The sequence below is a fragment of the Pyricularia oryzae genome, chromosome 5, assembly GCF_000002495.2.
Source record: "Pyricularia oryzae 70-15 chromosome 5, whole genome shotgun sequence".
In the NCBI taxonomy this organism is placed as follows: Eukaryota; Fungi; Ascomycota; class Sordariomycetes; order Magnaporthales; family Pyriculariaceae; genus Pyricularia; species Pyricularia oryzae.
In genome coordinates, this window is record NC_017852.1 from 3,981,937 (window position 1) to 4,006,289 (window position 24,353).

The following is a 24,353-nucleotide window of genomic DNA, read 5'->3' on the forward strand; positions in this document are numbered from 1 at the left end:
CCCCAGTGCGTGCGTGCGTTCACTCCACTGACTCCAGTGGTTTCGCCCCCAGATCTCTCCCACATGGCGAGGCGAAATGCTCCTCCACGTTGGAGGATACATCACTCCTTGTAATGTTATCGTAGTAGTGACGAAGACAAGTGTTGAACTCGCGCAACCAACACAAGTTGTGAAATGTACGTGCCTTGGTGTCTGAGTCATTCAATATAATATAACACATACTGTATTCGCGGAAAGAGGGACAATGTCAGCGCCGATCGTTCCAGATACCATGCCAGCTTATGTTTTTGAGTCACCGTCTCTGCTCACCCAAGGAATCGTCTTCATTCGTTTCTTCTTCTTCTTCTTTCGTGTCGCATGACTAGACCGGGTGTAGTGCAGACCAGCCCACCTCACTACCGCGATAGCGGCATCTCGCCTAAACCATTGGGTGGAGGGAGGTCAGCAAATCAACGGTTGGTGGACATGCCCGAAAACCCGAGTCCGAAATGATGACCCCATTCTTTGCAGTTCTTTTGCGCCGCACTTCTTTTTCATCGGCCCATGGATTTTGATAGCGCCGCGCTTTGTCTCTCTTCTTGAGAGATACCGGGAGCCGGAAAGGATTTCGGATGTGATCAGCCACCAATAGTAGGCTCTAGAAGACGTGATAATGTGTTGAAATGTAAGTGCATATGTGACTCCAGTATAATTGGTACAGAATGGGTGAAATGCCAGGCACGTCTTATCTGTTGTTGTTTTTATGTTCAGACGACATCAAGAACTACAAACCTCATTTATGCTAAGCTTTCAGGTCAAAAATTCCCTGCGGCGGCTAACGCATGCAATTAAATTAAACCTTTTCGTGTCATCTGAACCAAAAGTATTTTGCCAATCTGCCACCAAAGAAGCATGAACTAGATCAGAACTTTCCTCCCTGGCTACCAAATCAGGAGGCAAAAAGGAGCAAATCAGAAAACGTGACAAAGGAAAAGCTATCGCAGTTGCTCAGCCTCGTGGCCCAAACTTGCCAGCTGTCCTTTACTAACGGACAAAGATCTGTGGCAATGCCTCTACGAAATAGGTAAACAAGAGTCGCATCCAACATTTGTATACGCAAAACTGCTAGAACCAGCATTTTTTATTTCGTGCGGTGTCCAATCGAAACTGCGCCGGTTTCGCGACGCGACGTCATTTGAATTTATTTTTTGGGTCGTTCGAAACTACGCTAGTATCACGAACGGTGTGTCTGCTGCACGTCAAGTAAACAATCCGCACGGTCGGCCCAGACAACTGGCACACAACGCGAATTAGGTACGAACGGACGGTGTAAGACCTATCAATAAGGAGTCAATTACCTGACTTGCCAAAACATACATCACCGATTCTTTTCGTAATGTTGCTTGATTTTCTCTACCCCGCCGTGCTCCTGGTGGCCTCAAGCGGCCTTGCCTCCCCAGCCGCCGCCGCAAAGCCCAAGAACGCCATCCTCCTATCTGATGTAAGTCAATATCCCTGAATCTGCTATTCATACCACCATCAATACCAATCCATTTCCCCCTCCGACCCTGACATGAAACACACCCACACAGGTCCAATCCCTCACGCTCCGCGCGGGCCGTCAGACCTCGCACCGCCGGGTGGCGGCCATGCCGCAGCTCAAGTGCGTGTCGTCTCGGGCCGTGTGCGCGCTGCACGAGGTCGACACCATGCGCTGCGTGAATCAGGGCTCCGGCTATGGCTCTGAGGACATACAGTGGTCGTGCAGCGCCTCGCTCCCGCCCGAGCTCAAGCTCGGCAGCACCGAGGTCATGTGCGAGGGCTACAGCTCCCCGGATGACCCCTACGTCCTTAGCGGCTCCTGCGGCGTCGAATACAGGCTCGTCTTGACCGAGGAGGGTTCTCGCCGCTACCCGGATCTCGACGGAGGCGGCGGCGGTGGTGGAAGCGACGGGAACTTGCCTGCCTGGTTGTTTTGGGTCTTCTTCATCGCCGTCGTCTGCTGGATTCTCTACAGTGCATTCACTGCCCAACCCGGTGAGTTCCGTGGTCCGCGCCCAGGACGTAACAACTTCTGGGGTGGTGGAGGTGGTGGCGGCGGTCCCGGTCCGGGTTTCTTTGGCGGCGGTGGTAACGGATGGAACGACCCCCCTCCTCCGTATCCCGGCAACAAGCCTACAGGCAGTGGAGGTGGTTGGCAACCTGGATTCTGGAGTGGCCTGGCTGGCGGGGCTGCGGCGGGTTACATGGCTGGGAACCGTGGACGGAACAACACGGACAACAATCGGGGCTATGGAAGCTTTGGTAACAGCAGAAATACTTGGGGTGGCGGCAGCTCCTGGGGCGGAGCAGGTGGTGCTGGCCCTTCGTCATCCCGCGGCTCTGGATCCAGTTCAAGTTCTGCCCGGTATGAAAGCACAGGTTTCGGCGGCACAAGCAGGCGATGAGCTTCCTGAAAGCCACCTTCACTCGGATTAGACAAATAAATAGATATGATTATTTTTTTGCTATCATACAGGAATTACAGCAGGACTTCGAGACACCATACATCCTCTTAATCTATCCTTGTTTGCTTTCTTAGCTCTCGTGACTGTATTCCTGTTTATACACATAACTAGAGGTACATCGATCCAAAACATGCTTGTATGGCTTGTGGTAAGCTGATCGCAAAAAGAAAAAGGGTTGCTGCTTCTCGGCACAGCCCATTGAATGGCTCTAGTTTGCCAACAACGATCAGGCACCCGATAACCTCTCTATCCCGCATCGACATTGTTCATATCGCCGGCAGTGATGTGCTCGCGGCCGAGACTTGAGTTTAATGTATATGCCACTTCCGCCCAAATTTGTCATTACATGTGCACGGTCATGACATCCATCTTGTCGAATGCCTTGCCGCATGAAGGGCACTTGCGCCGTCTGTTCGCCAACCTACTCTGCACGCAGTCGTTGCAGAACACGTGCCCGCATGTCTTGATCACTGCGTTCTTAAACTCGCTGTTGCACACATTGCAAAGAGCAAATTTCTGCGCACAGTCGTCACCATGTCAGCAATTCCGCCACCGAAAGGGGGGGGGGGGGGACCTGTACTCACCCTTAAATCATCCTCAGCTGAAGCACCGCCAGATCCCCTGGATTTAAGGTTATCCCTCTCTTTCTGAGCATGCTCCAGTCGAGTCTTGACCCTTTCCAGCTCAGTCTCGTGCAATGCTGCCTTGTCCTTCAACGACAGGGCCACAGAGTCCTTGTTCTTGACAAGCTTATTCAAGGTTTCGGCCTGGTTCTTGAGTGCTTCGTATTGTCGTAAAGCATCCGAGCTTGAGGCCTTAAGCTTGCGGTTCTCTTCGAGGATCGTTACGTTGGACTGCTTCAGCTCGGCTAGTTGCTTCTCCATGTTGGCAATAAGGATCTTGGTATGTGCCTCAACCTCCTTAAGCTGTGTGATTATTGTGGAGCTCGTCTTGTTTTGATGCTGGAGTGCCTTGTTCTCGTTGATTCGCGCGTCTGTGTCTCGTCTCACAGCGAAGTATTTCTGATCGGCCTTGTTTCGGTCCGTGATCGCATTCGACAGCTTCGTCTCGAGCGTGGTCAAATCCGTCAACTTCTTCTGTGCAACTGCCACTGCCTTCCTGTACGCCTTCTCGACAGAAGGCACCTCGCTTTGGATCAGTTCATAATCCCGTTCCAGCTTCATGTACCGGGCGATCAGGTCAGCCACGGCCATGGATTCAAGGTCTTCACGAGACGTTGCCATTGCTGTGTCCGAGGCCGGGCGCAGCCTTTCCACCTCTTGTTCCAGCCCAGCTATCCTGTCATCCTTGGCTGCTGACAGCTCCTCCAGATGCTTCAGTGACGCAATTTCTTGTTCATTCTTAGACTTCTGAACAGCCAATTGTGCATTGAGTTCGTCTCGTGAGGCCCTTATACGAGTAAGATCCTGGTCCTTCTGCTGCAGTTGGTCCTCCAGATCGGATGTTATGGCTTGAGCTTCCCGATTGAGTAATTCGCGATAGCTCGTCCTCTCGGTTTGCAACTTTTCGGCTTCTTCCCGCAGTTGCTTGTTTACGGCCTCTAGAGTGTTGACCCTCTTGATGAGATCCTCATTTTGCAGCTTGAACTGCTTGAAAAGATCCGTCCTCGAATACTCCTCGTCGGTAACCGTTTCTTTGCGAGCTTTCAGTGAAGTGTTTTCTTCTAACAAACTCTTGATATCCGACTTGAGAGCGGTTATCTGCTTCTCCTGTGTTGCAAGAACAGCAGCAGCCTCATCGTACTTGAGCTGAAGAGCTTCGGAATGTCCATTTGACTTTGGTTCCTCGGTCGAACGTTCCGTAGATGGCGGCCTTGCTGAGGCGATAGCTTGAGCTTGCTGCTCAACCTTCTGCACCTGCACGCTTTTGGCGCGATCCAGCTTTTTCTCGGCTTTGACGTATCGAAGGGTGGCGGTGTCCAACTGTTCAGACAGCGCATCCTTTTCGGCGTTGGACCTATCGAGCTTAATGACGAGGTCCTTCTGCGCAGCTAATAGCTTGTTAACTTGGGATTCCAGCTCGGAAACATCAGACTTGACGTCTCGTGATGCTGTTATTAACCCAAAAAGCGTTTCAAGTTTCGACCTGATGACTTTCTTCTTGTCCCCCAGGTGCTCTTGAAATTCTTCTGAATCTTTGAACTGTAAGGCGGTTGATGACAATATCGATTCTCCTGTAGGTCATGGGTTAGTTGTTGGTCTTGTGGAAGACTCGCAGGAAAATAACCGGCGTACCCTTGCAATCTATATCTGATGAAAGAGAGCCGCGAGCGAGGAGCTCGATTTCATCGAGCATCTGGAGACCGTCAGATGTGTTTATCAACGAGAGCGCCCCGGGGAGATAGCACACGTACTTGCAAAAACCATTGATCTATTATCCGAAGGTGGTCGTCGTGATGCGTCGAACGTTTCGTCACCTCTTCTAATCTAGTCTCCAAGGTGGCTTTTTGTCGGCGGTATTCAAGCATCTGTCGGTAGATTGCATCTTTTTGAAAGTCCTATGGCCAAGGCATCAGTTTGTTGCAACTTTTGGAATGGAAATGTCGCGCGAGCGTAATAACGACGTGTATATGTATGGTAAAGGGATCGCGAATGGCTTGAGGTATGTGGTGAGCATTCTGAACCTGGTAATAGAGCAAGCTTTTGGCAGCATGCCCTAGGATCAGCACAGAACACGTAGTGCATTCGCTACACTCGTTGAGCCTGCGGTTTTATCGCCAAAACGACGCGTAATGACAGCAACGTCGACCGTAGGAATCCGCCAACGGCTGCAATGCATCTAGTACTGGAAACAGTGGCACGAGAGGTGGTGCTGTCGCCGACGAATGGTCTTACCTCAATCCAGGCCTCGTCCCTTGACTCGCCATCATCCCGAGATTTGACGGTTCCGTTGACTGCTTGCCTTTTGCTGGGAGGAGCGATTTCATCAGTCGCGCTGATGGCTGGCCTCTTCCTGTCCTCCATTTTTGAAAGGCCAGAAGGGTGTGAAACGGCTGGCGAAGACGTAGCAACAGGCATGAGAAAGGGAGGGAAGCCTGAAGCCTAAAAGGTCGATATCGCGTCGGCAAAAATTGGCTGGAAAGTCGACAATCAGTCGATGATGGCCGACTCTTTCGTCTAACCAGGAAGAAACCTGGACGGCGACAACCAGGAGGGCATTAAGGATGGCGGAATTGGATTGTGTTGTTGGGGTTGCAGACCGCGAAATGAGACTTGTTTCCAGCAAAGCTGATTTTTCGACTTGACGCCCCCGAATGCACAGTCGACAGCCAGCCAGATTGATGACCAAGCGGTAGGCCAAGCATCCATCCTGAGCTAGTGGGTCCCGCTAATCCACTATAGTATTAGCGTCGTATGCCTGAGTTTCCTTTTGAGCGCAGCCCCGCATCCTCTATGGAGCATTGCAGCAGGTTCGGACGCGACCTGATTGTCAAAGTTGAAACTCTGGGAAAATCCTTAGTCTACCTAGTAATTATTTGTTCATTCGACAACACGGAGCCGAACTTGACCCTGCGACTATCTATCTCTTCGACTACATGCGATCGCATTGTCTGCGAAACAAACAGACCGCCACCTTCAGGCTGCCAGTCATCAAGAGGTCATGAGTCGCACTCAAGATTGGACGTGAGGGGCTGCCGACCAGCGACCTGACGCAGCTCGTGTGCTCAAAAAAAAAAGCCTTTCCTCGGCCCACCGATAAGGTCAACTTTCAAGATGCTCAAGAAGAAAGGCGCCCCATCCTTCAAGCCGAAGGCCGGCATTCGCAGGAATCCTGCCCCGGTTGCAGCTAAAAGCCAGTCAGGCACTCCTGCTCCCACCCAGCCTCCCGCCTCGAACGATTCTGCGGTTGTCCCGAGCCCGACACCCACACCTACTCAGGTTTCTACATCAGAGGGCACCAATGCGACTTCTTCCGTACCTTCGCAGACTACCGTGACGCCTCCGACATCGATCACCGAGGCTCCAAGTACGCAAACTCAGACCACAAAACCCTCAAGCAGTGCCCAGACCCCGGCGATAGTCGTTTCTGCGGAACAACCTCCAACTCAGGCCACTTCCCATATCGCCACACAACCGGACGACGCTAGCATACGCGAATCCACGCCCCGAGATGCTAGCACACCTGGTGTGCCTTCTGAACAAATTTCAACCGGCCAGACTACAACACCAATTGTCACACATAAGGATGTTGCGTCGACCCAGCCCGTACAGTCAGAGCCTACGCACTCTGAATTGCCTACAAACTCGAGTGCTTCAGAGCCATTGAACATCATCCAGGATGCGGCCGTGACTGAGACTTTCCCGGTTCCTCCGAGTATAGACGCGGCCTCCCGATCACAGACATTATTATCAGCGGGGCCATCCAGTAATATTGGAACACCTGTAAACAATCCCATCATCACACCGGAAATAACTAGCTCCCCAGGTGATAGTGGACCGATCGCGGCAACACGAAAGCGTGGCGCACCAGTTACGCCTTCGAGTGAGGCCGCTCCCGCTGTACCATCTTATGCAAACGTTGCAGTCCCTTCCCCGAAGCGCCGTCGCACGGCCAAGAGCACAGCGCAAGACTCCACAGTAGTAATTTCAGAATCCAATGACTCGTCCCAACCTGGGCCTCAGAAAAAGCGAGCAAGGACAACCAAAAAATCATTATCAGAGGCTCAATCACGAGCATCCGCGAATGCTGATTCCCAGCAAGATGGCGACGCCGGTCCATCTCAACCAAAACGAAAGGCCAGAACTAGGAAGACTGTCACCGCAGCTCCTGATGGAAATGGCGACACATCCACACAACCTAAAAAACCAAGGAAGAGTCGCGATGCTCGTGTTGCTGTGAGCAATGCCGATAGTACGGATGATGCCAATGGCCTTGGCGAAGTCAGAACAAGGAGGAAATCCTCAAAAAAGCCGCGGAAGGAACGCTCAGTCACACCAGAAGATGCCGAGGAGCGGGCGATAGATCCAAGTAGCTTGACCATGGCAGAACTTACGAAGGATCTACGAATCGGCAAGAAGTTTAGCCGTCACGATGAGTTACGCGACAGAATGAAGACTTTACAGGAAAAGCAGCGAGAAGAACGACGTCTCAGAAAAGCAAATGGCGGCGCCACGCCGGGTGATGAGGAAGCCACAGCCTTGGCAAATGGTGAATTCCCGGAGAGCTTGGAAACGGCTGCAGCTGCGACGGGCGCCAACGATGGCAGTGGCTCTTCGACACAACCAGCGGCGCTGGGCCCGCAGTTTGAGATTATCAATGGCGAGATCGTCATCAACCAAGCGTCCCTGGTGCACGATCGACATGCGGCAGCAATGGTTGATCATGCTGATATGGAGGAGGTTGAAGAAAATGATTTCACGCGTATGACCAACCAGGCGACTTATTTGCGCCCAACGAAAATAAAAGGTCCAAACGCATGGACCAAGGAAGAAACACAGCAGTTCTACGAGTACTTGCGCATGTTTGGGACCGACTTCCAGACCATCGCCAACATGTTTCCTGGCCGCATGAGACGCCACGTCAAGATGAAGTTCAACCGCGAGGAGAGACACAACCCAACGGGGGTTAATGCAGCTCTCGTAGGACAAAAAGTTGTCATGATAGATCTAGCCGAATATCAAACGCGCACAGGAAAGGCACTGGAGCCAACGGCCGACATTGAAGAAGAGCATCGCAAAAGGCAAGAGGCGCACGACGCTGAGCAGAAACGCATCCAGGAGGAGGCGGATGCGGTGCAATCCGAGAAGCGGAAGAAGCTTCTGGGCACGGGCCCTGACAATGGGAACGCGAAAGTTGCGGAGAAGACCAAGACCAAGGACAAGGATGTCAGCGATGGCAAGTCCAAAGGGGCCACGAAAAGCCAAACCCAGATTATGGAAGAAGAGGAGGACGTTGAGGTTATTGATGAGGATGAAGTGGAAGAACGTCCTACACGTCGTCGTGGTCGATTTGTTGGGATTGGTGGTTAAAGTCGAGATGATTCATGCAATGGGTACATGAGATATAGACCAAGGTCGGATGAGGAGGATATGGATGGGCGATGATATACCCGCACAACTAGCAAGTTGCCGCAACAGTTATGGAAACCTTTGATGGCATTGGCGTTTGTTGAGACTGCAAAATTCAAATACCACAAGCCGTGATATTTTGCTTTGCCTTTGCCATGTGTACAGGTGCGATTGCAGACTCCATTGTGGAATTTGCATCTGTAATAGAGAATGGACCAGATTGGGGTTTGACCAAACCCCACATCGCCAACAAGAGAATGCATCTCGGCAGGCCCCATAACTGCGCAAGCTATCCGAGACACGAGGATTGATCTTGATAACAAAATTAAAATCAGTTAAATACTGTGAAATGATTATTGAGAATGAACTCATTTGTAATAAGTCTGCTTGAAAAGATTCAAATCATGTGGCGAATTGTCAGTGGACAAAGTTTGCCCACTTGTGGCGCTTGGATCTGTATTTTCTTTGCCCCTTCCCTTTTGGACTACACTACCTACAAATAGAGCTAGGAAATTTTGACTCATTCTGATCCCATTGATCGGTGAGACCTACAGCACGATCTGTCAACGACATCTTAAAAGACAAATCGCCAAGGACACAGACCCTGCGATATTCTGCACAACACAACTCTATCAAATTTTGTGGCTCTTTACTATTTCCAACTCTACTCTACCTTTGCTATCTACCGAAATTGCGTTTTAATCCTGTGCAGCCAAATCACAACGGTGAAACCCAAATTTTATCGTCAAAGCTGCCCTCTAAAACATTGTCAGAACGGTGGGGACAATCCCCTGCCGCCGGCAACTTGCCACCCGCGCACTCGACGATGGCCGAAGTACAAGTGCAAGCCCAATCAGGTCAACCTTCATCGAGCAGTCAGTCTCAAACTCAGAGGGGGTCTAGGCAACGCAGAGGTCCTCGTCGGGGTAGAGGTCGAGGAGGTCAAACTGCAGTAGCGGGAGCCGATGCGGGACAGGGAAACCATCAAAACCCACGCAATAATGCTCCTGCGCACGTGACATCATACAACAACGCATCGACGACAAATAATAATAGATCGCCGAATAACAACAACAACAACAACAGCCCACATACGAATCTTCAGGATGGAAACGGACGTCAGAATGCGACACCATCCGTGAGTTCCCGGGGTGCTTCCCGAGGGGGCCGTGGAGCCCGTGGCGGACGTGGTGGCCGAGGGGGACAGGCACAGAGCCAGCGAGGGGGTGGGGGTAGGGGTGGGCGAGGAGGCTCTACAATGCCGTCAAGGCGAGTTTTTGGTGGTCATTTGACAGAGTCGCAGGATGGTCAAGCTCCAGGCTCGGCGGGCCTAAGTGGTGATGCCCCGGAGTTCGTACCTGGTCATGCTCCCCCGCAAGGAAGGTAAGTGTACTGTTGGCCCTGGATATTTTCCCTATAAGAGTGGCTTATTAATACCTCGAACAGGTCTCAGCCTAAACAGCCGCCACCTCCGGCTGTGTTGCCTGCCAAATCCTCGGCGCCAGACTTGCCGACCCGCATCCATGAAGATATCAACAACCGACAATATGACTGTGTCATTTGCATGACCGAGATTCTTCGATCATCAAGGGTATGGTCCTGCTCCATTTGTTGGACAGTCATTCACCTCCATTGCGTGAAGAAGTGGCATCAAAACCAAACTGCCAAAGCAGATCAGAATCAGGACCCGAGCAAGATTCCCTCGTGGCGGTGCCCTGGGTGCAATTCTAGCCACGAGGATCCGCCAGGCTCCTACCACTGCTGGTGTGGCAAAGATGTCAACCCGTCCTCGGTCCCTAGCTTGCCGGCTCATTCCTGCGGGCAGACATGTTCGAGGCCAAGGCCGACATGTCCACACCCGTGTGGTTTGCAGTGTCACGCTGGACCATGTCCACCATGTGGGCTCATGGGACCATCAAGGCCATGCTTTTGCGGCAAGCATGAAACTTCGAAACGGTGTACCGAGACCGACTACTCCAAAGGTTGGAGCTGCAACGAGATTTGCGGCGATTACTTGCCCTGCGGTGAGCATCAGTGCGAGCAGCCTTGCCATGAAGGGCTCTGTGGAAGCTGTGAGCTTCTGATAGACAGCGTTTGCTACTGCGGCAAAACTCGGAAGGAAATCCCTTGTTCGCAACGGGAGGAGATTATTCAATCTTTTAATCACGGTCAGCTCAAGGATCAGGAGGAGACAGATAAAGATACTTGGTTTGAGGGATCATTCAAGTGCTCTTCGACATGTGAGCGCCCTTATGACTGTGGCCATCACACGTGCGAGCTTGAATGTCATCCTCAGGACGCAGAGGCACCCCACTGTCCATTATCTCCGGATGTGGTACTCCACTGCCCATGTGGCAAAACGGAATTGAGTGAAATACTTCCTCGGCCTCGACAGTCCTGTCAGGACCCGATACCTTCATGCAAAATGATGTGCGAAAAGGTCCTGCCATGTGGTCACACATGCTTGGAACAATGCGGTCCGGGATCATGCGGCCCTTGCACGCAAACAGTGGAGTTGCCGTGCCGGTGCGGACGAACAACTACGGAGATGCTGTGCCACGAGGCAGAGAAAGAGGCCGGGTTCTTGGAGTGCGAGCGGACTTGCCGGACTCAAATGAGCTGTGGGCGGCACGAGTGTGGGAAACAGTGTTGTTCTGGCGAGAAGAGGGCATCTGAAAGGCTGGCCGCGAAGAGGAAGAATAAAACGAGCAACAACTCAGCGACTCAGGAAGACTTTGAGGCGGAACATGTGTGCTTGCGGACATGCGGTCGACAGCTCAAGGTATGTATCGACTTACCCGCTCGATGGGGAATTCGTTTCATCTAGCACGACAGTAATTGGACAATGGCTAACACACTTAAACTTCCAGTGCGGCACTCACACATGTGCTCAGCTTTGTCACCGCGGTCCCTGCCCGTCATGCTTGGAGGCAATCTTCTCCGAGATAACCTGCAATTGTGGACGGACGGTGCTCTATCCTCCTCAGCCGTGTGGAACACGTCCTCCCGATTGTAGATTCGAATGCACTCGGCCAACAGGATGCGGCCATGCGCGCGTCCCTCACAACTGTCATGGGGACGATGACTCTTGTCCCAAGTGTCCTTTCCTAGTTGACAGGCCCTGTCTCTGCGGTAAGCAGATACTGAAGAACCAGCCGTGTTGGTTCGAAGAGGTCCGCTGTGGCTTGGTCTGCGGTAAGACGTTGGCCTGTGGCCATCGGTGTAGTCTACCCTGTCATCGGCCCGGACAATGTGAAACGGCGGACACGGCGAGGACCAACTGTTCGCAAAAGTGCGGCAAGCCACGGAAGAACTGTGAGCATGTCTGTTTGCAACAGTGTCACTACCCTGCGGTTTGCAATGAGGACAAGCCCTGCCAGTCCAAGATATTCGTTACTTGTGAATGCCAAAATCGCAAAAAGGAGGTTTTGTGCCTGGCGACACTCTACGAGCAGCAACCCCGCGAACCACTCACATGCGACGACGAATGTCTACGGCTCAAGAGGAACCGACGCCTGGCAGACGCGCTCAACATAGATCCAGACAGCCACTCGGACGACCACATACCGTACTCGGAGACGACGCTTAAACTGTTCCGCGAGAATGTCGGCTGGGCCCAGACTCAGGAACGCGAGTTCCGCGTCTTTGCCTCAGATGCGGCCGAGAAGCGCCTTCGTTTCAAGCCTATGAAGCCCAACCAGCGCGCATTCTTGCACGCCCTGGCTGAGGACTACGGTTTCGACAGCGAGAGCCAGGACCCAGAGCCGCACCGACACGTCTCCATCTTCAAGACGCCCCGGTTCGTCTCGGCACCGCGCAAGACGCTCGGCCAGTGCGTCAACATGCTCAAGATTGCTGCCGAGGCCGAGGCGGTTGCCAGGAGCAGCGCGGCGCAGCAGCAGGCCAAGACGACGGCTCTCCAGCCCTTCAACGCCTTCGTCCTGTCCAAGTTGACCTTTGGACTTACCATTGACGAGGTGGACAAGGCGTTGGCGGCCGACTTGTCCAGCAGCAACACCATGTCGCTGACGTTTTCTACCACGTTCCTCCCAGCGACGGACGAGGTGCTGGTCGTGGCCAAGCCGCCGCCCGCCACTGCAGCCAACATCACCCGCTCTGGAGTTGCGACCACACCCGTAGCCGTCGAGAATGCACTCACATCCCTGAAGCCTGCCGTCTCCAAGACCATGACGAAGACTGGCCTAGCCGGCAATGTGAGCCTCTGTCACGTGGACCCGACCGGCATCGTAGTACGACGGGAGGGCCACGGCTCGGGCGGTGGGCCCGATGCCAGTGGATGGAGCGCCGTTGCCGGGCGGGCTGCAGCTCGTCCGCGCACGGTTGCTCCTCCGCCCGCGAAAAAGCCCGGTAGTGTCTTCCTGGCTCTGGGCAGGAAGAAGCCAGCAGCCCCGGAGGCGCCCAAGGCGAAGAAGCCCGAGCCCGAGCCGGTCGAGGATGACTGGGAGGCTGCAGTTGACAAGATGGAGGAGCCGACTGAGGAGGCGGAAGCCTCGTGATCGGCGTATTCAAACGAAATACTATCAGGATAGACTTTTTGGTGCATTTTTTTGTATTTGGAGTTACGTTCAGGATGAGCTTTGAAAAGGGATAGAGTTAGAAGGCATTTTGGTGCCCAAAATGTTGATATTCAGCGTACTAGAAATATGAGAGCCATCCATGAGGTTTGGAGTTTTAAAAAGATTGCTAGCGCCGTACTCCTAAACCCACAAACATGTGCTACTCCCAATATAAAATAAACAAACAAACCTAACGCGTAGGTTCGGGATCTTGCGGTCCTCAATTCTTGGGTTAATTGAATAAAGCCATGATCAATGGCGATTCTGGAAGACGAAGCAGAGTATGTTGAAGCTCCTCTCAACCCATATTCCTGTCAAGCACCGCACTCAAACATGGGCACTCACGATATTTCATCGCCCGATACCGTGCCGTCTCTCGAGCGGTCTGTATTTCAGACACACTATTTTCAGAACCCGCTTTATTCTAAAGCCGAATTCAAGTCTCGAAACATGACCGGCCCACAAGCCGACTACCACGCCCCATCAGTAAATCTATAACCAAACAGGACTCAGTTTTTGGCATCTCCGCCTGCAGCACTCGGGGTAGCCTCTGGTTCCGTATCGTAGTTTGTCATTTCGACATCCTCGTCCTGCGCCGCACCGCCCTTGTCTGCCGGTTTGGGCCTGTCCTCTGGCGGCTGGCTGCCCTCGGCCTTGACTTCGGCAGCTTTTTCGGACTCATCGGCGCCGGCAGCGGTGGTTGCCTTGTCCGCCGCGCTCTTCTTGTCCTTTTGCTCCTGCTGCTTCTCCTCCGCCTCCTTCTGCTGCTTCTCGTACTTGGTCTGGTACGGCTCCTTGTCGGTGTCAGACAGTTCCTTCCAGCGGCGCGCGAGCTCCTCCTCGACGCTGTCCTTGTCCTTTTCCTTCTCTGCAACGCTCGGTCGAACCTCCGCGCAGTACACGTCGAAAGCGCTGCTGGAATTTTTGGCGCCTGTGCCGTTGGCGGCCGGGGAGGCATCGCTGGTCGGGGAGGCTGGGAGCTGAGAGCTGCCGGCGCGGGCGGGCTCGGGTGGGTTGGCGAAGCTAGACCCGGGTGTGGCGGCGCCGGCTTCCGTCCCCGGCATGGTGGAGAGCTTCCTATGACCTCGCTTCGTCCTCAGGGGCTTCTCCTTGGGCTATATGGTTCCAGAGTTACGGCATTAGCATCTTGAGGATGGCAGAGACCCGGGAATCAATATGCAAATGTAACATAGTGATAGACACAGGTACATGTAGACGTGCCAACTTACCGTCGGTGGAGGGCTCGGGCTGCCGTCAGAGTCCTCGACGTTGGTGCTGGTCCGCTTGGCGAGCTGCTCCAGCAGAAAGGCGCGTTCGATGCGCATCTTCTCGGCCTGGCGGCTCAGGCGTGAGAGGCGTATGCGCGAGGCCTCATTTGCCTCCTCGACCTCGGCGGTACGCTGCTTCAATTGGATGCACTTGCGCCGGTAGGCCTCCTCGACCGATGGCGGCAGGGCGGGCGTCGCTGTGCTGGCTTCGCCGCCGTTGCGATCGTCAGCTGGGTCGTCCATGCTGTGGTGGTTGTGTTGATGGGGGTTGGGTTGTATGGGATGGTGAGGAAAGGGTAGGTGAGGTAGCGCAGAGTTGTTGACGTGAGATGTTGAATCTTGGATGACAAAAGTGACAAACGCAAGGAAGAACTTTGGAAGGTGCAGGCGGTGGCTTGAAGCTTACAGGGAGCCATTTTGTTTGGCTGGTTTGGGTCGGACCTGGCCGCGTTTGCTGATGCTGTTGTGATGAAATTACAAGGGTCCGTTCGATGATGCGAAAGTCAATCAATCCTTTCCGATCCTCGGCTCTTTATGAAAACGATGTGACTGGTGAGGCGGCAGAGAGATGAATCAATTGACAACGCGGATTGGAGATCGGACGCGCGAAAAGTGAAGCCGACCGCCCTGCATTTCGGTCAGTCATTACTTCTACAAAACTGTCTACATTCATCTACCTCCGCCCAGGCCAAGGCCTAAGCTGGAAGGGTACCTTTCTTCGTCAAATGCAGAGAGGTATCGACTAGGGTCCCCTACGCCATCTCCCCGCCAGGTTAGCAAAATTGCCATCTGGTGTCTGATTGGCTGCAATAGTTTGGAGCCCCGCCCTCCAGTATGCGAATTGCAGTGTTGACCTCCACTACAACTTTTTCAGAGCTCCGACCCCTCGACGCCGTTGTTTAGGGATCATCCGCCGCGCAGAACGCACCGGGGAAGAGAGCAGCATCAGACACATCACCATGTCGCTCAATATACCAAATGCCCCGAACGCGGGTCTCTTCAAGGGAGGATACAACAAGTAAGTCTAGACTGTTTGCGACCACAGCAAACCTCAAAGCTCGAGCTGCTTCTTCACCTTGTCCCCCACCACCGCCACTCGACCGCACACAACGTCACTGACATGGACCCGACCGCCTTTCCCCCCGACATAGCTACGACTCTGAAGATGGCGCAGTCCTCCGGAATATCGAGGCCTGCAGGGCCATCGCCTCGACGGTACAGACCTCGCTGGGCCCCTACGGCCGCAACAAGATCGTCATCAACCACCTGCAAAAGATGATTCTCACCTCGGACGCTGCCACCATCCTGCGCGAGCTCGACGTCGTCCACCCCGCCGCTAAGCTGCTCGTTATGGCGAGCCAGCAGCAAGATGCCGAGATGGGCGACGCCACCAACCTGGTCATCGTCCTTGCCGGCGAGCTGCTGCGCAAGGCCGAGGAGCTGCTGCGCATGGGTCTCAAGACTGCCGACATCGTCACCGGTTACGAGAGGGCTCAGAACTTTGCCCTCGAGACGCTGGAGGAGCTCGAGGTCGACAAGGTTGAGGAGCTTCGCAGCGAGGAGGAGCTTAGCAAAGCGCTGAGGACGGTCATTGCAAGCAAGCAGAACGGTAACGAGGACTTTTTGGCCGACTTGGTCGCCGAGGCCGTCCTGGCCGTTATGCCCAAGAACCCGGCAAACTTCAACGTGGACAACGTCCGCGTGGTCAAGATCATGGGCGGAGGCCTGGAGCAGAGCCGCGTGGTCAAGGGTATGGTCTTTTCCAAGGAACCCGATGGATCGGTCAAGAAGGCGAAGAAGGCCAAGGTCGGTGTATACACCTGCCCGATCGACATCAGCCAGACCGAGACCAAGGGCACAGTCCTGCTCAAGAACGCCAAGGAAATGTTGGACTTTAGCAAGGGCGAGGAGGCTCAGCTTGAGGCCGCCATCAAGGAGCTGCACGACGTCGGCCTCCGGGTAGTCGTTGTCGGGTCAACGGTTGGCGAGCTTGCCATGCACTACTTGAACCGATACGGCATCCTCTGCATCAAGATTCTCAGCAAGTTTGAGCTCAGGAGAGTGTGTCGCGTCGTTGGTGCCACTCCTCTGGCCAGGCTCGGTGCTCCCATGCCGGACGAGATGGGCTCTGTGGACATTGTGGAGACAGTAGAGATTGGTGGCGACCGCGTGACCGTCTTCCGTCAGGAGGACGATGTAACAAGGACAGCCACTGTTGTTCTGCGTGGCGCTACGCAGAACCACCTCGACGACATCGAACGCGCCGTTGATGACGGTGTCAACGTCGTCAAGGCCATCACCAAGGACCCCAGGCTGGTTCCCGGTGCCGGCTGCACCGAGATTCAGCTCGTAGAGCGCCTTCAAGCCTTTGGCGACAAGACGGCAGGTCTGTCACAATACTCCATCAAGAAGTTCGGTGAGGCATTCGAGGTAGTGCCCAGGACTATTGCGGAGAGTGCAGGTCTGGATGCCACAGAGGTGTTGAGTAGGCTATATGCTGCTGCACACAAGAAGGAGAAGTGGACTACTGGTGTCGACATCGAGGTACGCTGCCCTACGCATAAACATTTGGAGTATCAGATCGATGGCAATTACTAACACAACTCAGAACGAGGACGGCACTGGCACCCTGGATGCTCAAGAAGAGGGCATCTTGGATCTTCTCGTCTCGAAGCAATGGGCCATCAAGCTTGCCACAGAAGCCGCAAGGACGGTTCTCTCCGTAGACCAGATTATTGTAGCCAGGCAAGCCGGCGGCCCGAAGCCCCCGGGACCGAACCCGGTAAGTTACCTTCCATTGCCTCGGCCAGTATTTTGGAGTCATCCTTTTAGGACCATAACTAACTTATTATCTTGTAGAACTGGGATGAGGATTAGATGAGCAAGAGACAAACCATGGGAGGTTATGGTTCACGTGGGCGACATCAATAAGGTTCCTGTCCCTGAACAAGAAAGAATCAATGCAAAGATTCGGCGCAGGACTCTGTTGTTCCTTATTGGGGAAGTTGACTCGCAGAAGCCCTCGATTTACTTGTAACAACAAAGCATAGACCCATAGACTGTGTCCTAGGTTGTCAAAAGATCGGCCCATTTGGTGCAGTTAGCCGCGATCGCATGATTGAACTTGACACTTGATTTACATATCTATGGTTGTCTAGCCAAGAGTGTCGACGCCGATGATCTTTAAAAGATCATAAACATCGGGGGAGGCACCTGGTGGGTGTGCCATAATTACTTGCGCGTTAATTTTCTATTGCATAGACTCGTACATGAGCATCAATGCATCTTTACCAAGTTGCGAAGTATGATCCCACAATCTAGTATATCCTGTTTTTCTTCCAAGGGGGGGCCCTTCTCACACTGTCATATTCGGGGCTACTAACTTTGATCCGCGTGGCTAATGGATTTCTGATCTCACAATTGGTGATCGCGCTCAATAAAATAAAATAAAATAAAACAAAAGAGGGGGGCGTTGAAAGGTATTACGGGAATACGAAGCTCTCCCTGCGACTAACAATAACAACAAGATGATCATCAAAAGATCCCCTTTGAGAAAGGCTTGTCCTGTTTGGGTCAACCGAGACAAAAACAAAATGCAGGAGGGATGGTGCTTATGTTGGTGTAAAAATATAGAAAAAAAAATACGTGGCTCTCAAGCAAACCATCTGGTTTTTGTTCCTCGTCCCATGTTTCAGGGAATATTCGGTGGTTGCGGCCGCAAGTTCCGATAATTATGCGGATGGGGGTGTGTGCAAGTTGATTTCAGTTTTTTTGCATATTCAGGTCTATGATTAGGACCAGACCTGGCATGGAGGATGATGGGCGTCCCTGTTTCCAATTTTCTTCTAGAAGTGTTGTTTGTATCCACGCCCACGTCCACGTCTTTTTTTTTCGTTTTTTCTTTCTTTCTTTCTTTCCCTCGAACATTCAAGGAGTCGTGCGGTACGAAAGGTGCTACGACAGGGTTTTGAATCACCACTGCCTTCATTTCCATCCCAGAGGAGACAAAAAGGCTAACCAAAAGTACCGGTGGGCTGGTCTACTGTAGGTATCTCAGTATCACACTCCGGCACGGACCGCTTTCAGAAAGAAAGAGAGAGAGAGAGAGAAAAGAAAAAGAGGGAGAAAGAGGGATGATCGACACTGTCATTGTCATTATTGGCCTTGGGGTCGCGTGAGTGGGAAGAAAATGCCTTGCTGTTCTTGCGTCTTGTCAACTCAAAAATAAAAAGTCTATCTACCGGCACTCGATTCATGTCTCTCCATGTAAGCTGTCACCAGGTTTTTTAGTCTTTTTGCTTACGCCGAAGGACGTCACCCTTCTTTCAGGGATTTTCCAGTCTACGAATGTAAAAAAGAACTTGGGACAAAACAAAAATGATGCACGAACCTTGGTCTAACGATACACCTCGTGCTTCCCTCATGGATACCGACGTATCTACGTATAGGTACGTAGTACGAAATGAGCAAGGTATGTTTTGAGAGCATGGCGTGATCGTCGGTGTCAAAAGCCAAGAACAAATCTTTTTTCGGAGTTGGGTAAAATGTTTGAAAGTGGATATTTTCCCTTTTTTGATACGGACAGCCCTGTTCATTTTGACTCTAGACCTAGTAGCGTCGACGTGGGTTTGTTTCTGACATTTAACAAGGTATCAGCATGTCTTGTCCTTTTCCGCTTCGGTATCTACTACTGCGAATACTACCACTGCGTATCAGTGGAAATATATTGCTTAAGAAATTAGACTGGAGTAATATTCCTACGCAACCCCACCAGCAAACCATTTTTTGCGCGAGGAGGCGAAACAAAATGGGCATGAGAAAGAATGGTTTTGAGACACAACCTACAACGGCCCTGACTACAGCACCAGTCTTTACCGCTCTTTTTGGGAGGGTCTTTCTACGGAGTCGTAAAGGGAAGCGATTGCTGCCGCGGGCCAGGAAAGCTTACAGAAAAGTTTCTGTGCTATAAAACAACAACCCTTCTTAGCCGAGATAACCGCATCATATACCGACGTTCAGATGGATTTATAATGGATCTTGTGCCAAGAAAGGGACCAATGGTTTGTAGGTTGAGACAAAAAAAAGAAAGAAAAAAAAAGGTTCTCGGCTGAACATTCAACACCGGGCGGGGCGACGGCACGCAATAGTGGCTTGCGTGCCCTGCGTATATCGTAACAAGGGCGGCTGGGAGCTTTGCATTGTTGCTGAGCTACAATAAATAGTACGTGGAAAGGAGTAGAATGCTACATATAGTATTCCACCATAAGGTGTATTTATTGGCTTGGCTAAGGGAGGCTCAGATATGGTACAAGTGGTGCAGATAATCTGCGTACCAAGTTTTGTTATAATGGGCGCTATACTACAATATTCCGGCTTTCCCGGCCATCAAGGTCGAAGGTTCAGTAAATACATGCACGTGGTAAATACGGTGGCAGCGGTGGTATGTAAGGCACGGACGTATGTGGAGCTGGTATCGATATTACGTGGTACCTTGTGGAGGAGCGAGTGGCTAGTCGAGGAGATTTGTACCGGATCATTTGGATTTCAACATTGTTTGGGTTCCCTTCACCAGTAAAGTCGCGATATGTTTTAGGTATCTATCTGATGTGTATGGAGTGTTTGTAAAAAGTATGGATAGTATATTGAATTATAGTAGTACAGCTTAGTGTACCACTCACGAGTCACCAGGCCGGAAACCCAGGAAGCGGGGGATTATACAAGGTCGGCTTGAAATTACCTACGATCGCCATATAGGTGGTACCTAAGGTACCTACCTAGGTAGGTAGCAGCGTCGTACTGCGGTACTATACAGGTGGGATGATCAAGTCGCCAAGACCGGGTTATACCGGCAGTTGGAAGATAGGGAGCTGCAATCCAATATCAATCCTTTGTGCGTGGAGACTTTGTTATTTATTGTTCGTTGTGGAAAAAACCCGACATTTTATCCTCTAAAATCGAGTCAAGACTCTGCATACTATGGCACATGCATTCGTTACATTGTACCTGAAAGATTTGTGGATCGAAACTGCTCCCTTGGATGGACCACTCTTTTACTGCGTAGTCTTGAGCCCCGCGATCATTAGATTCAAGGTCCGTGACATAGATCGACTGCGTGTCATCCGTTGATGAGCTTTCTCCTACCCACCCCCCTCGGAGAAGCGAATCCGGTTCACTTCTGGACGAAATAGCAATGTCACTTTTTTAATTTCTCCAATCCCATATAAAACTGTCTTTTTTTTTTTTTTTTTTTTGTCTGGTTTTTCCGCCCCTGAAAAGTTTCAGCGACAGTTTCAGTGCAGTGTTGGACCGAATATACATAAAATACTAAGATACATGGAAAGGAAACGTTGGATGCCACGACGTCGAGGTAAAATATGCCCAAACTTTATTGTTGTTGCCCGCCCCAAATCCCCCATAGCGCCTTGGAAAACTTTGTATTGTCGACTTTTAGACACAACCCAAGATTGGGATTGCCGTGGCTGCCCCCGTTGATGCGAGTTGAAGGCGGTTAGGGTTTCTTGCAACGTATTAGCAGGTATCTTAGTGTTGTGCGGGTGTAATTAAACAAGGACGGTGCCATTGACGAGGATATTCCTGGGACTTTGCCGGTGTATTTTGGTAGTAAAAGTTACAGAGGGTTCCGTCTCTTGTCAGTGTTGCTGTATATAGCTCAGGTTCGTACGTCAAGATGTGGTATTTATTCATCGGTTCAAAGGCTTATGTTTGGTGTGTGTGTGTGTGTGTGTGTGTGTGTGTGTGTGTGTGTGTGTGTAGATATCCATATTTATACTAAGTTGTTCTAGAACTATTTCTAGGTCTAGTTCTAGTCTAATTAGTATGTTGGTTTTGTCTCAATTCAATGATTACCAAGCATCAATGTGAGTCAAAATTCACTAGCAAGCTGATAAATCTGCTGGTTTTTGTCAACCCATAAAATGCGAATAATAATATGCGATCATTCCAAATTAGAGAGAAGTCACATACAAGTTTGTTTCAACATTTCCCAACACAGTCCAAGGTTTACGCGCATGTCCTTGAATAATTAATTATACACCACACTCCATTGTTGCATCAACGCTATTTCGGCACGAGCATCATCCTAAAAGCTTCAATTAAGCGATATTACTGGCGATATAGGACGCCATATATCGGTGCAACAAATACCACCTGATCATCGAAACCCCTCCAATCCCTAAACCCAACCAGCCGCGCATCAGAAAAAAGACTGCCCCCCATATTAGCCCGGCCGTCCGTGGGATATCGGCTGCAACGATGCGCCCGGCGGTGAGCACCCCAACGGCGATACTCCTCGTAGACATCCAAGAGGGGTTCAAGCACCCCACCCACTGGGGCGAGTCCAGGAGCACTCCTTCCTTCGAAAGCAACGTCGAGGCGATCCTGTCCGCGGCGAGGGCCTACAATACTCGCTTGGAAACCAACCATGCAACAGCAACAGACCCAGCACCAGCACCAGCAGACGCAGGTAGCACTCCCAGTCAGCACGCGGTCCAGATAATCCACATCCACCACCACTCCCTATCCCCGACGTCGGCGCTGCACCCAACCCACCGCATCGCCGGCTCGTCGACGCCGTCCGTGGCCGCCAACCCCTGCGCTGCACCGCGGCCCCACGAAGCAGTGCTCGTCAAGCACCACAACAGCTCCTTTGTGGGCACGGACTTGGAGGCGCGCCTGCGGGCCGCGGGCGTGCGGCAGCTGGTAGTCCTCGGCCTGACCACCGACCACTGCGTCAGCACGACGGTGCGCTTCGCCGCCAACCTGCAGGTGCTGGGCGGCGAGGGCGGCCCCGACGGCAACGGGGAGGGCGTGCACGGCGTCGTGGTCGTGCGCGACGCCACGGCCACGTTTGCCAGGGGAGGCTTCGACGCCGAGACGGTCCATGCCGTCAGCCTGGCCAGCTTGGATGGTGAGTTTGCCCAGGTCGTGGAGACCAAGGACGTCTTGGGGGCACTTGGGGCACTTGGGGCACTTGGGGCGTGAGGTGGGTGAGCAGGGAAGAAGGGGGGATGGAGGGGGATCTGGTACATAGTAAACTCTGGTCGTATAGGGGGTACATGAAAAGCAGGAGGTAGGGGCAGCGGGGATCACTACAAAAGATCCAGGTGTGGTATTCTACAGGGTCATGGGAAAGATACCATTAGAGCAGGCGATGCATGGGCTTGAAGCCCTGGACATGCACATCGATCGTGCAAGTCATACAACCCAATTTTTGCTACTTATGTACTTTCTTTGTGTGACACAGAAAAAAAGAGAAAGAAAAAAGAAAGAAGAAAAGAAAAAATCTCCATGACTTGACGGCCATCACAGTGTTTGCACATCAAACGAAACGAACCTCGGCAGGGGTCTCCCAACGCAAAGAACGGTTTGGTTGGCCAGCCTGAACTCTCGTGACATACATGTTCGTCACTAATATTTGTTGGCATGAGTGAAAAGGAAAGTGCGCTGGAGCAAAATTATAAGCAGAAAACAGTTCATGAATACGATGAATGCGCCTGTCCCATGGCTCCCCAACAACCCAACCATCCTAGTTCGAGGTTCAAAGTTTCGAGCAAGAGTACGGTTGACGTTTGGGAATGAGTTTCCCCCCAATCTTCATAACTGTTTCTGCCCCCCGAATGTCATGTTTCAATCACATAAGACATACCAAAGTGGACATGTGACGAGACGTTACGATTGGATCGATTCTTCGACCAGTACCCCAATATACCTTGGTCTTTCTTAGAACACAGTAGCTAGGTACAGGTAGGGAGGGACCTAGGTATGCAAAAAAACGCATTACTAAGTGGTACCTGTTTTTATATACTACTATTACTACTACTAGTACTACGGTACCTGCCTAGGCATTTCGACCAACCCTGAAATGCCTCGTGCCAATCGTCGATCATTCAATGCAACTTCACATGCCGAAAGCAAGTTTTCCTAGGGGACCAAGGGTTCCCCAGAAATGCCAAATCAGGAAACCCGTCGGGCTTTGGTTTTTTTTTTTCTTCTTTCTACTCTCAATTCCTTTTTCTCAAGCCCTCAACATATATTTTATTATTCTTATTATTATTTTACCGCCACCATTCTTTTCCTTCCCCGGGGGTTCCTGCCAAAAAGAGGGGTTCAAGACCTCGGGAGATAAAGACCCTGCATTTCACCGAAATGGATAAACCAGCCCCTAGCGCGCGGGGAAGGAGAGAGGGAGAGTCGGATTGATTATCGGGAAAACGCTCCTATTTTGGCAGGACTTGCGGTGTCTTTTACTAGTGTACCATGAATTTTGGGTTGGGCATTTTGATGTCTATCTGTTGTATCTGTTGGAGGGTATGCCCCGTCTGAAGAAAAAAAAAAAAGAAAAAAAAAACCCTCGTTCGGATTATCGGACTCATGAACGCTCTGGGGTTGGTTGCATTAGCCCGGTAGATAGATACGTATGCCTACCTACCTTATAATTATCCCAAACTTGATTTGTTCTATCCCCAGTGCTACGATAGCGTCACTTGTTTTAGTCCGGTTTAGGTATGCAGTATGCGGGTGGCGGACGCTGATCATGGAGAGAGGTTTCTCGATGAAGAAGGAGGCTATTATATGATCCACGTGGCGTACATGCATCGCAGAAGCTAAATCTTTTAAGGTTGATTGGGTGGGAGCAGGAGGGCCAAGTCTGCGCGGTGGTGGTGTGACCAGTGAACACACCTACCTAAATAAATGGCGTTTAGAATTCAGATGGATCAAGTTCCGGTCCGCGACGGGCCGTTGGATTTGTTTTACCTTGGTTTACGTCCTTTTGTTCCATACTAAAACAAGACGGACCACCTAGTACCACACATGCAAAGTACCGTATACCACGTACTAGCAGCAGTGTAGTACATTACTGTAGGTACCTACCTACCTACCTAGCTAGGAAAGGTAGCTAACTAAATAAATAGTACTTGGGGGCTGTATGATATGGGCCCCCTCAAAGAGGGGGTTACAAAACCATGATTTTGT

At 51.7% G+C, this 24,353-nt stretch overlaps 7 protein-coding genes across 7 annotated transcripts; 5 read left to right on the top strand and 2 right to left on the bottom strand.

The window, feature by feature from the left end:
- The first annotated feature begins 238 nt into the window (after positions 1–238).
- On the top strand, positions 239–2,568 carry MGG_00140 (uncharacterized protein). The gene is made up of 2 exons (XM_003718943.1): positions 239–1,480; positions 1,572–2,568. Exons 1-2 carry the CDS (start codon positions 1,376–1,378, stop codon positions 2,424–2,426), a joined length of 960 nt encoding a protein of 319 aa, XP_003718991.1. The 5' UTR covers positions 239–1,375; the 3' UTR covers positions 2,427–2,568.
- On the bottom strand, positions 2,449–5,766 carry MGG_00139 (E3 ubiquitin-protein ligase bre-1). The gene is made up of 5 exons (XM_003718944.1): positions 5,342–5,766; positions 4,861–5,004; positions 4,742–4,802; positions 3,071–4,680; positions 2,449–3,002 (listed from the first exon to the last, which is right to left on the bottom strand). The coding sequence occupies exons 1-5, from the start codon at positions 5,522–5,524 to the stop codon at positions 2,829–2,831; spliced, it is 2,172 nt and encodes a 723-aa protein (XP_003718992.1). The 5' UTR covers positions 5,525–5,766; the 3' UTR covers positions 2,449–2,828.
- A 175-nt stretch (positions 5,767–5,941) lies between these two features.
- Positions 5,942–9,041, top strand: MGG_00138 (uncharacterized protein). Its single transcript, XM_003718945.1, has one exon. The coding sequence runs from the start codon at positions 6,221–6,223 to the stop codon at positions 8,474–8,476; it is 2,256 nt and encodes a 751-aa protein (XP_003718993.1). The 5' UTR covers positions 5,942–6,220; the 3' UTR covers positions 8,477–9,041.
- A 38-nt stretch (positions 9,042–9,079) lies between these two features.
- Positions 9,080–13,287, top strand: MGG_00137 (NF-X1-type zinc finger protein NFXL1). The gene is made up of 3 exons (XM_003718946.1): positions 9,080–9,898; positions 9,962–11,297; positions 11,386–13,287. The coding sequence occupies exons 1-3, from the start codon at positions 9,342–9,344 to the stop codon at positions 13,030–13,032; spliced, it is 3,540 nt and encodes a 1,179-aa protein (XP_003718994.1). The 5' UTR covers positions 9,080–9,341; the 3' UTR covers positions 13,033–13,287.
- On the bottom strand, positions 13,065–15,070 carry MGG_00136 (uncharacterized protein). The gene is made up of 3 exons (XM_003718947.1): positions 14,767–15,070; positions 14,322–14,566; positions 13,065–14,207 (listed from the first exon to the last, which is right to left on the bottom strand). Exons 1-3 carry the CDS (start codon positions 14,774–14,776, stop codon positions 13,602–13,604), a joined length of 861 nt encoding a protein of 286 aa, XP_003718995.1. The 5' UTR covers positions 14,777–15,070; the 3' UTR covers positions 13,065–13,601.
- A 168-nt stretch (positions 15,071–15,238) lies between these two features.
- On the top strand, positions 15,239–17,554 carry MGG_00135 (T-complex protein 1). The gene is made up of 4 exons (XM_003718948.1): positions 15,239–15,378; positions 15,512–16,904; positions 16,969–17,142; positions 17,220–17,554. The coding sequence occupies exons 1-4, from the start codon at positions 15,320–15,322 to the stop codon at positions 17,235–17,237; spliced, it is 1,644 nt and encodes a 547-aa protein (XP_003718996.1). The 5' UTR covers positions 15,239–15,319; the 3' UTR covers positions 17,238–17,554.
- Positions 17,555–21,294: 3,740 nt separating this feature from the next.
- On the top strand, positions 21,295–22,671 carry MGG_11658 (isochorismatase). Its single transcript, XM_003718949.1, has one exon. It carries the CDS (start codon positions 21,633–21,635, stop codon positions 22,359–22,361), a length of 729 nt encoding a protein of 242 aa, XP_003718997.1. The 5' UTR covers positions 21,295–21,632; the 3' UTR covers positions 22,362–22,671.
- The last annotated feature ends 1,682 nt before the right edge of the window (positions 22,672–24,353 follow it).

Bases quoted from the DNA above. Each gene is read 5' to 3' on its own strand.
- MGG_00140 (XM_003718943.1), top strand. From the start codon at position 1,376: ATGTTGCTTGATTTTCTCTACCCCGCCGTGCTCCTGGTGGCCTCAAGC. The intron at 1,481-1,571 runs GTAAGTCAATAT...ACACCCACACAG, and splicing joins ACGCCATCCTCCTATCTGAT to GTCCAATCCCTCACGCTCCG.
- MGG_00139 (XM_003718944.1), bottom strand. From the start codon at position 5,524: ATGCCTGTTGCTACGTCTTCGCCAGCCGTTTCACACCCTTCTGGCCTT. The intron at 5,005-5,341 runs GTAAGACCATTC...CCTTGGCCATAG, and splicing joins GGGACGAGGCCTGGATTGAG to GACTTTCAAAAAGATGCAAT. The intron at 4,681-4,741 runs GTACGCCGGTTA...CATGACCTACAG, and splicing joins ATCAGATATAGATTGCAAGG to GAGAATCGATATTGTCATCA.
- MGG_00138 (XM_003718945.1), top strand. From the start codon at position 6,221: ATGCTCAAGAAGAAAGGCGCCCCATCCTTCAAGCCGAAGGCCGGCATT.
- MGG_00137 (XM_003718946.1), top strand. From the start codon at position 9,342: ATGGCCGAAGTACAAGTGCAAGCCCAATCAGGTCAACCTTCATCGAGC. The intron at 9,899-9,961 runs GTAAGTGTACTG...TACCTCGAACAG, and splicing joins CATGCTCCCCCGCAAGGAAG to GTCTCAGCCTAAACAGCCGC. The intron at 11,298-11,385 runs GTATGTATCGAC...TTAAACTTCCAG, and splicing joins CATGCGGTCGACAGCTCAAG to TGCGGCACTCACACATGTGC.
- MGG_00136 (XM_003718947.1), bottom strand. The intron at 14,208-14,321 runs GTAAGTTGGCAC...GGAACCATATAG, and splicing joins GCCCGAGCCCTCCACCGACG to CCCAAGGAGAAGCCCCTGAG.
- MGG_00135 (XM_003718948.1), top strand. From the start codon at position 15,320: ATGTCGCTCAATATACCAAATGCCCCGAACGCGGGTCTCTTCAAGGGA. The intron at 15,379-15,511 runs GTAAGTCTAGAC...CCCCCGACATAG, and splicing joins TTCAAGGGAGGATACAACAA to CTACGACTCTGAAGATGGCG. The intron at 16,905-16,968 runs GTACGCTGCCCT...AACACAACTCAG, and splicing joins CTACTGGTGTCGACATCGAG to AACGAGGACGGCACTGGCAC.
- MGG_11658 (XM_003718949.1), top strand. From the start codon at position 21,633: ATGCGCCCGGCGGTGAGCACCCCAACGGCGATACTCCTCGTAGACATC.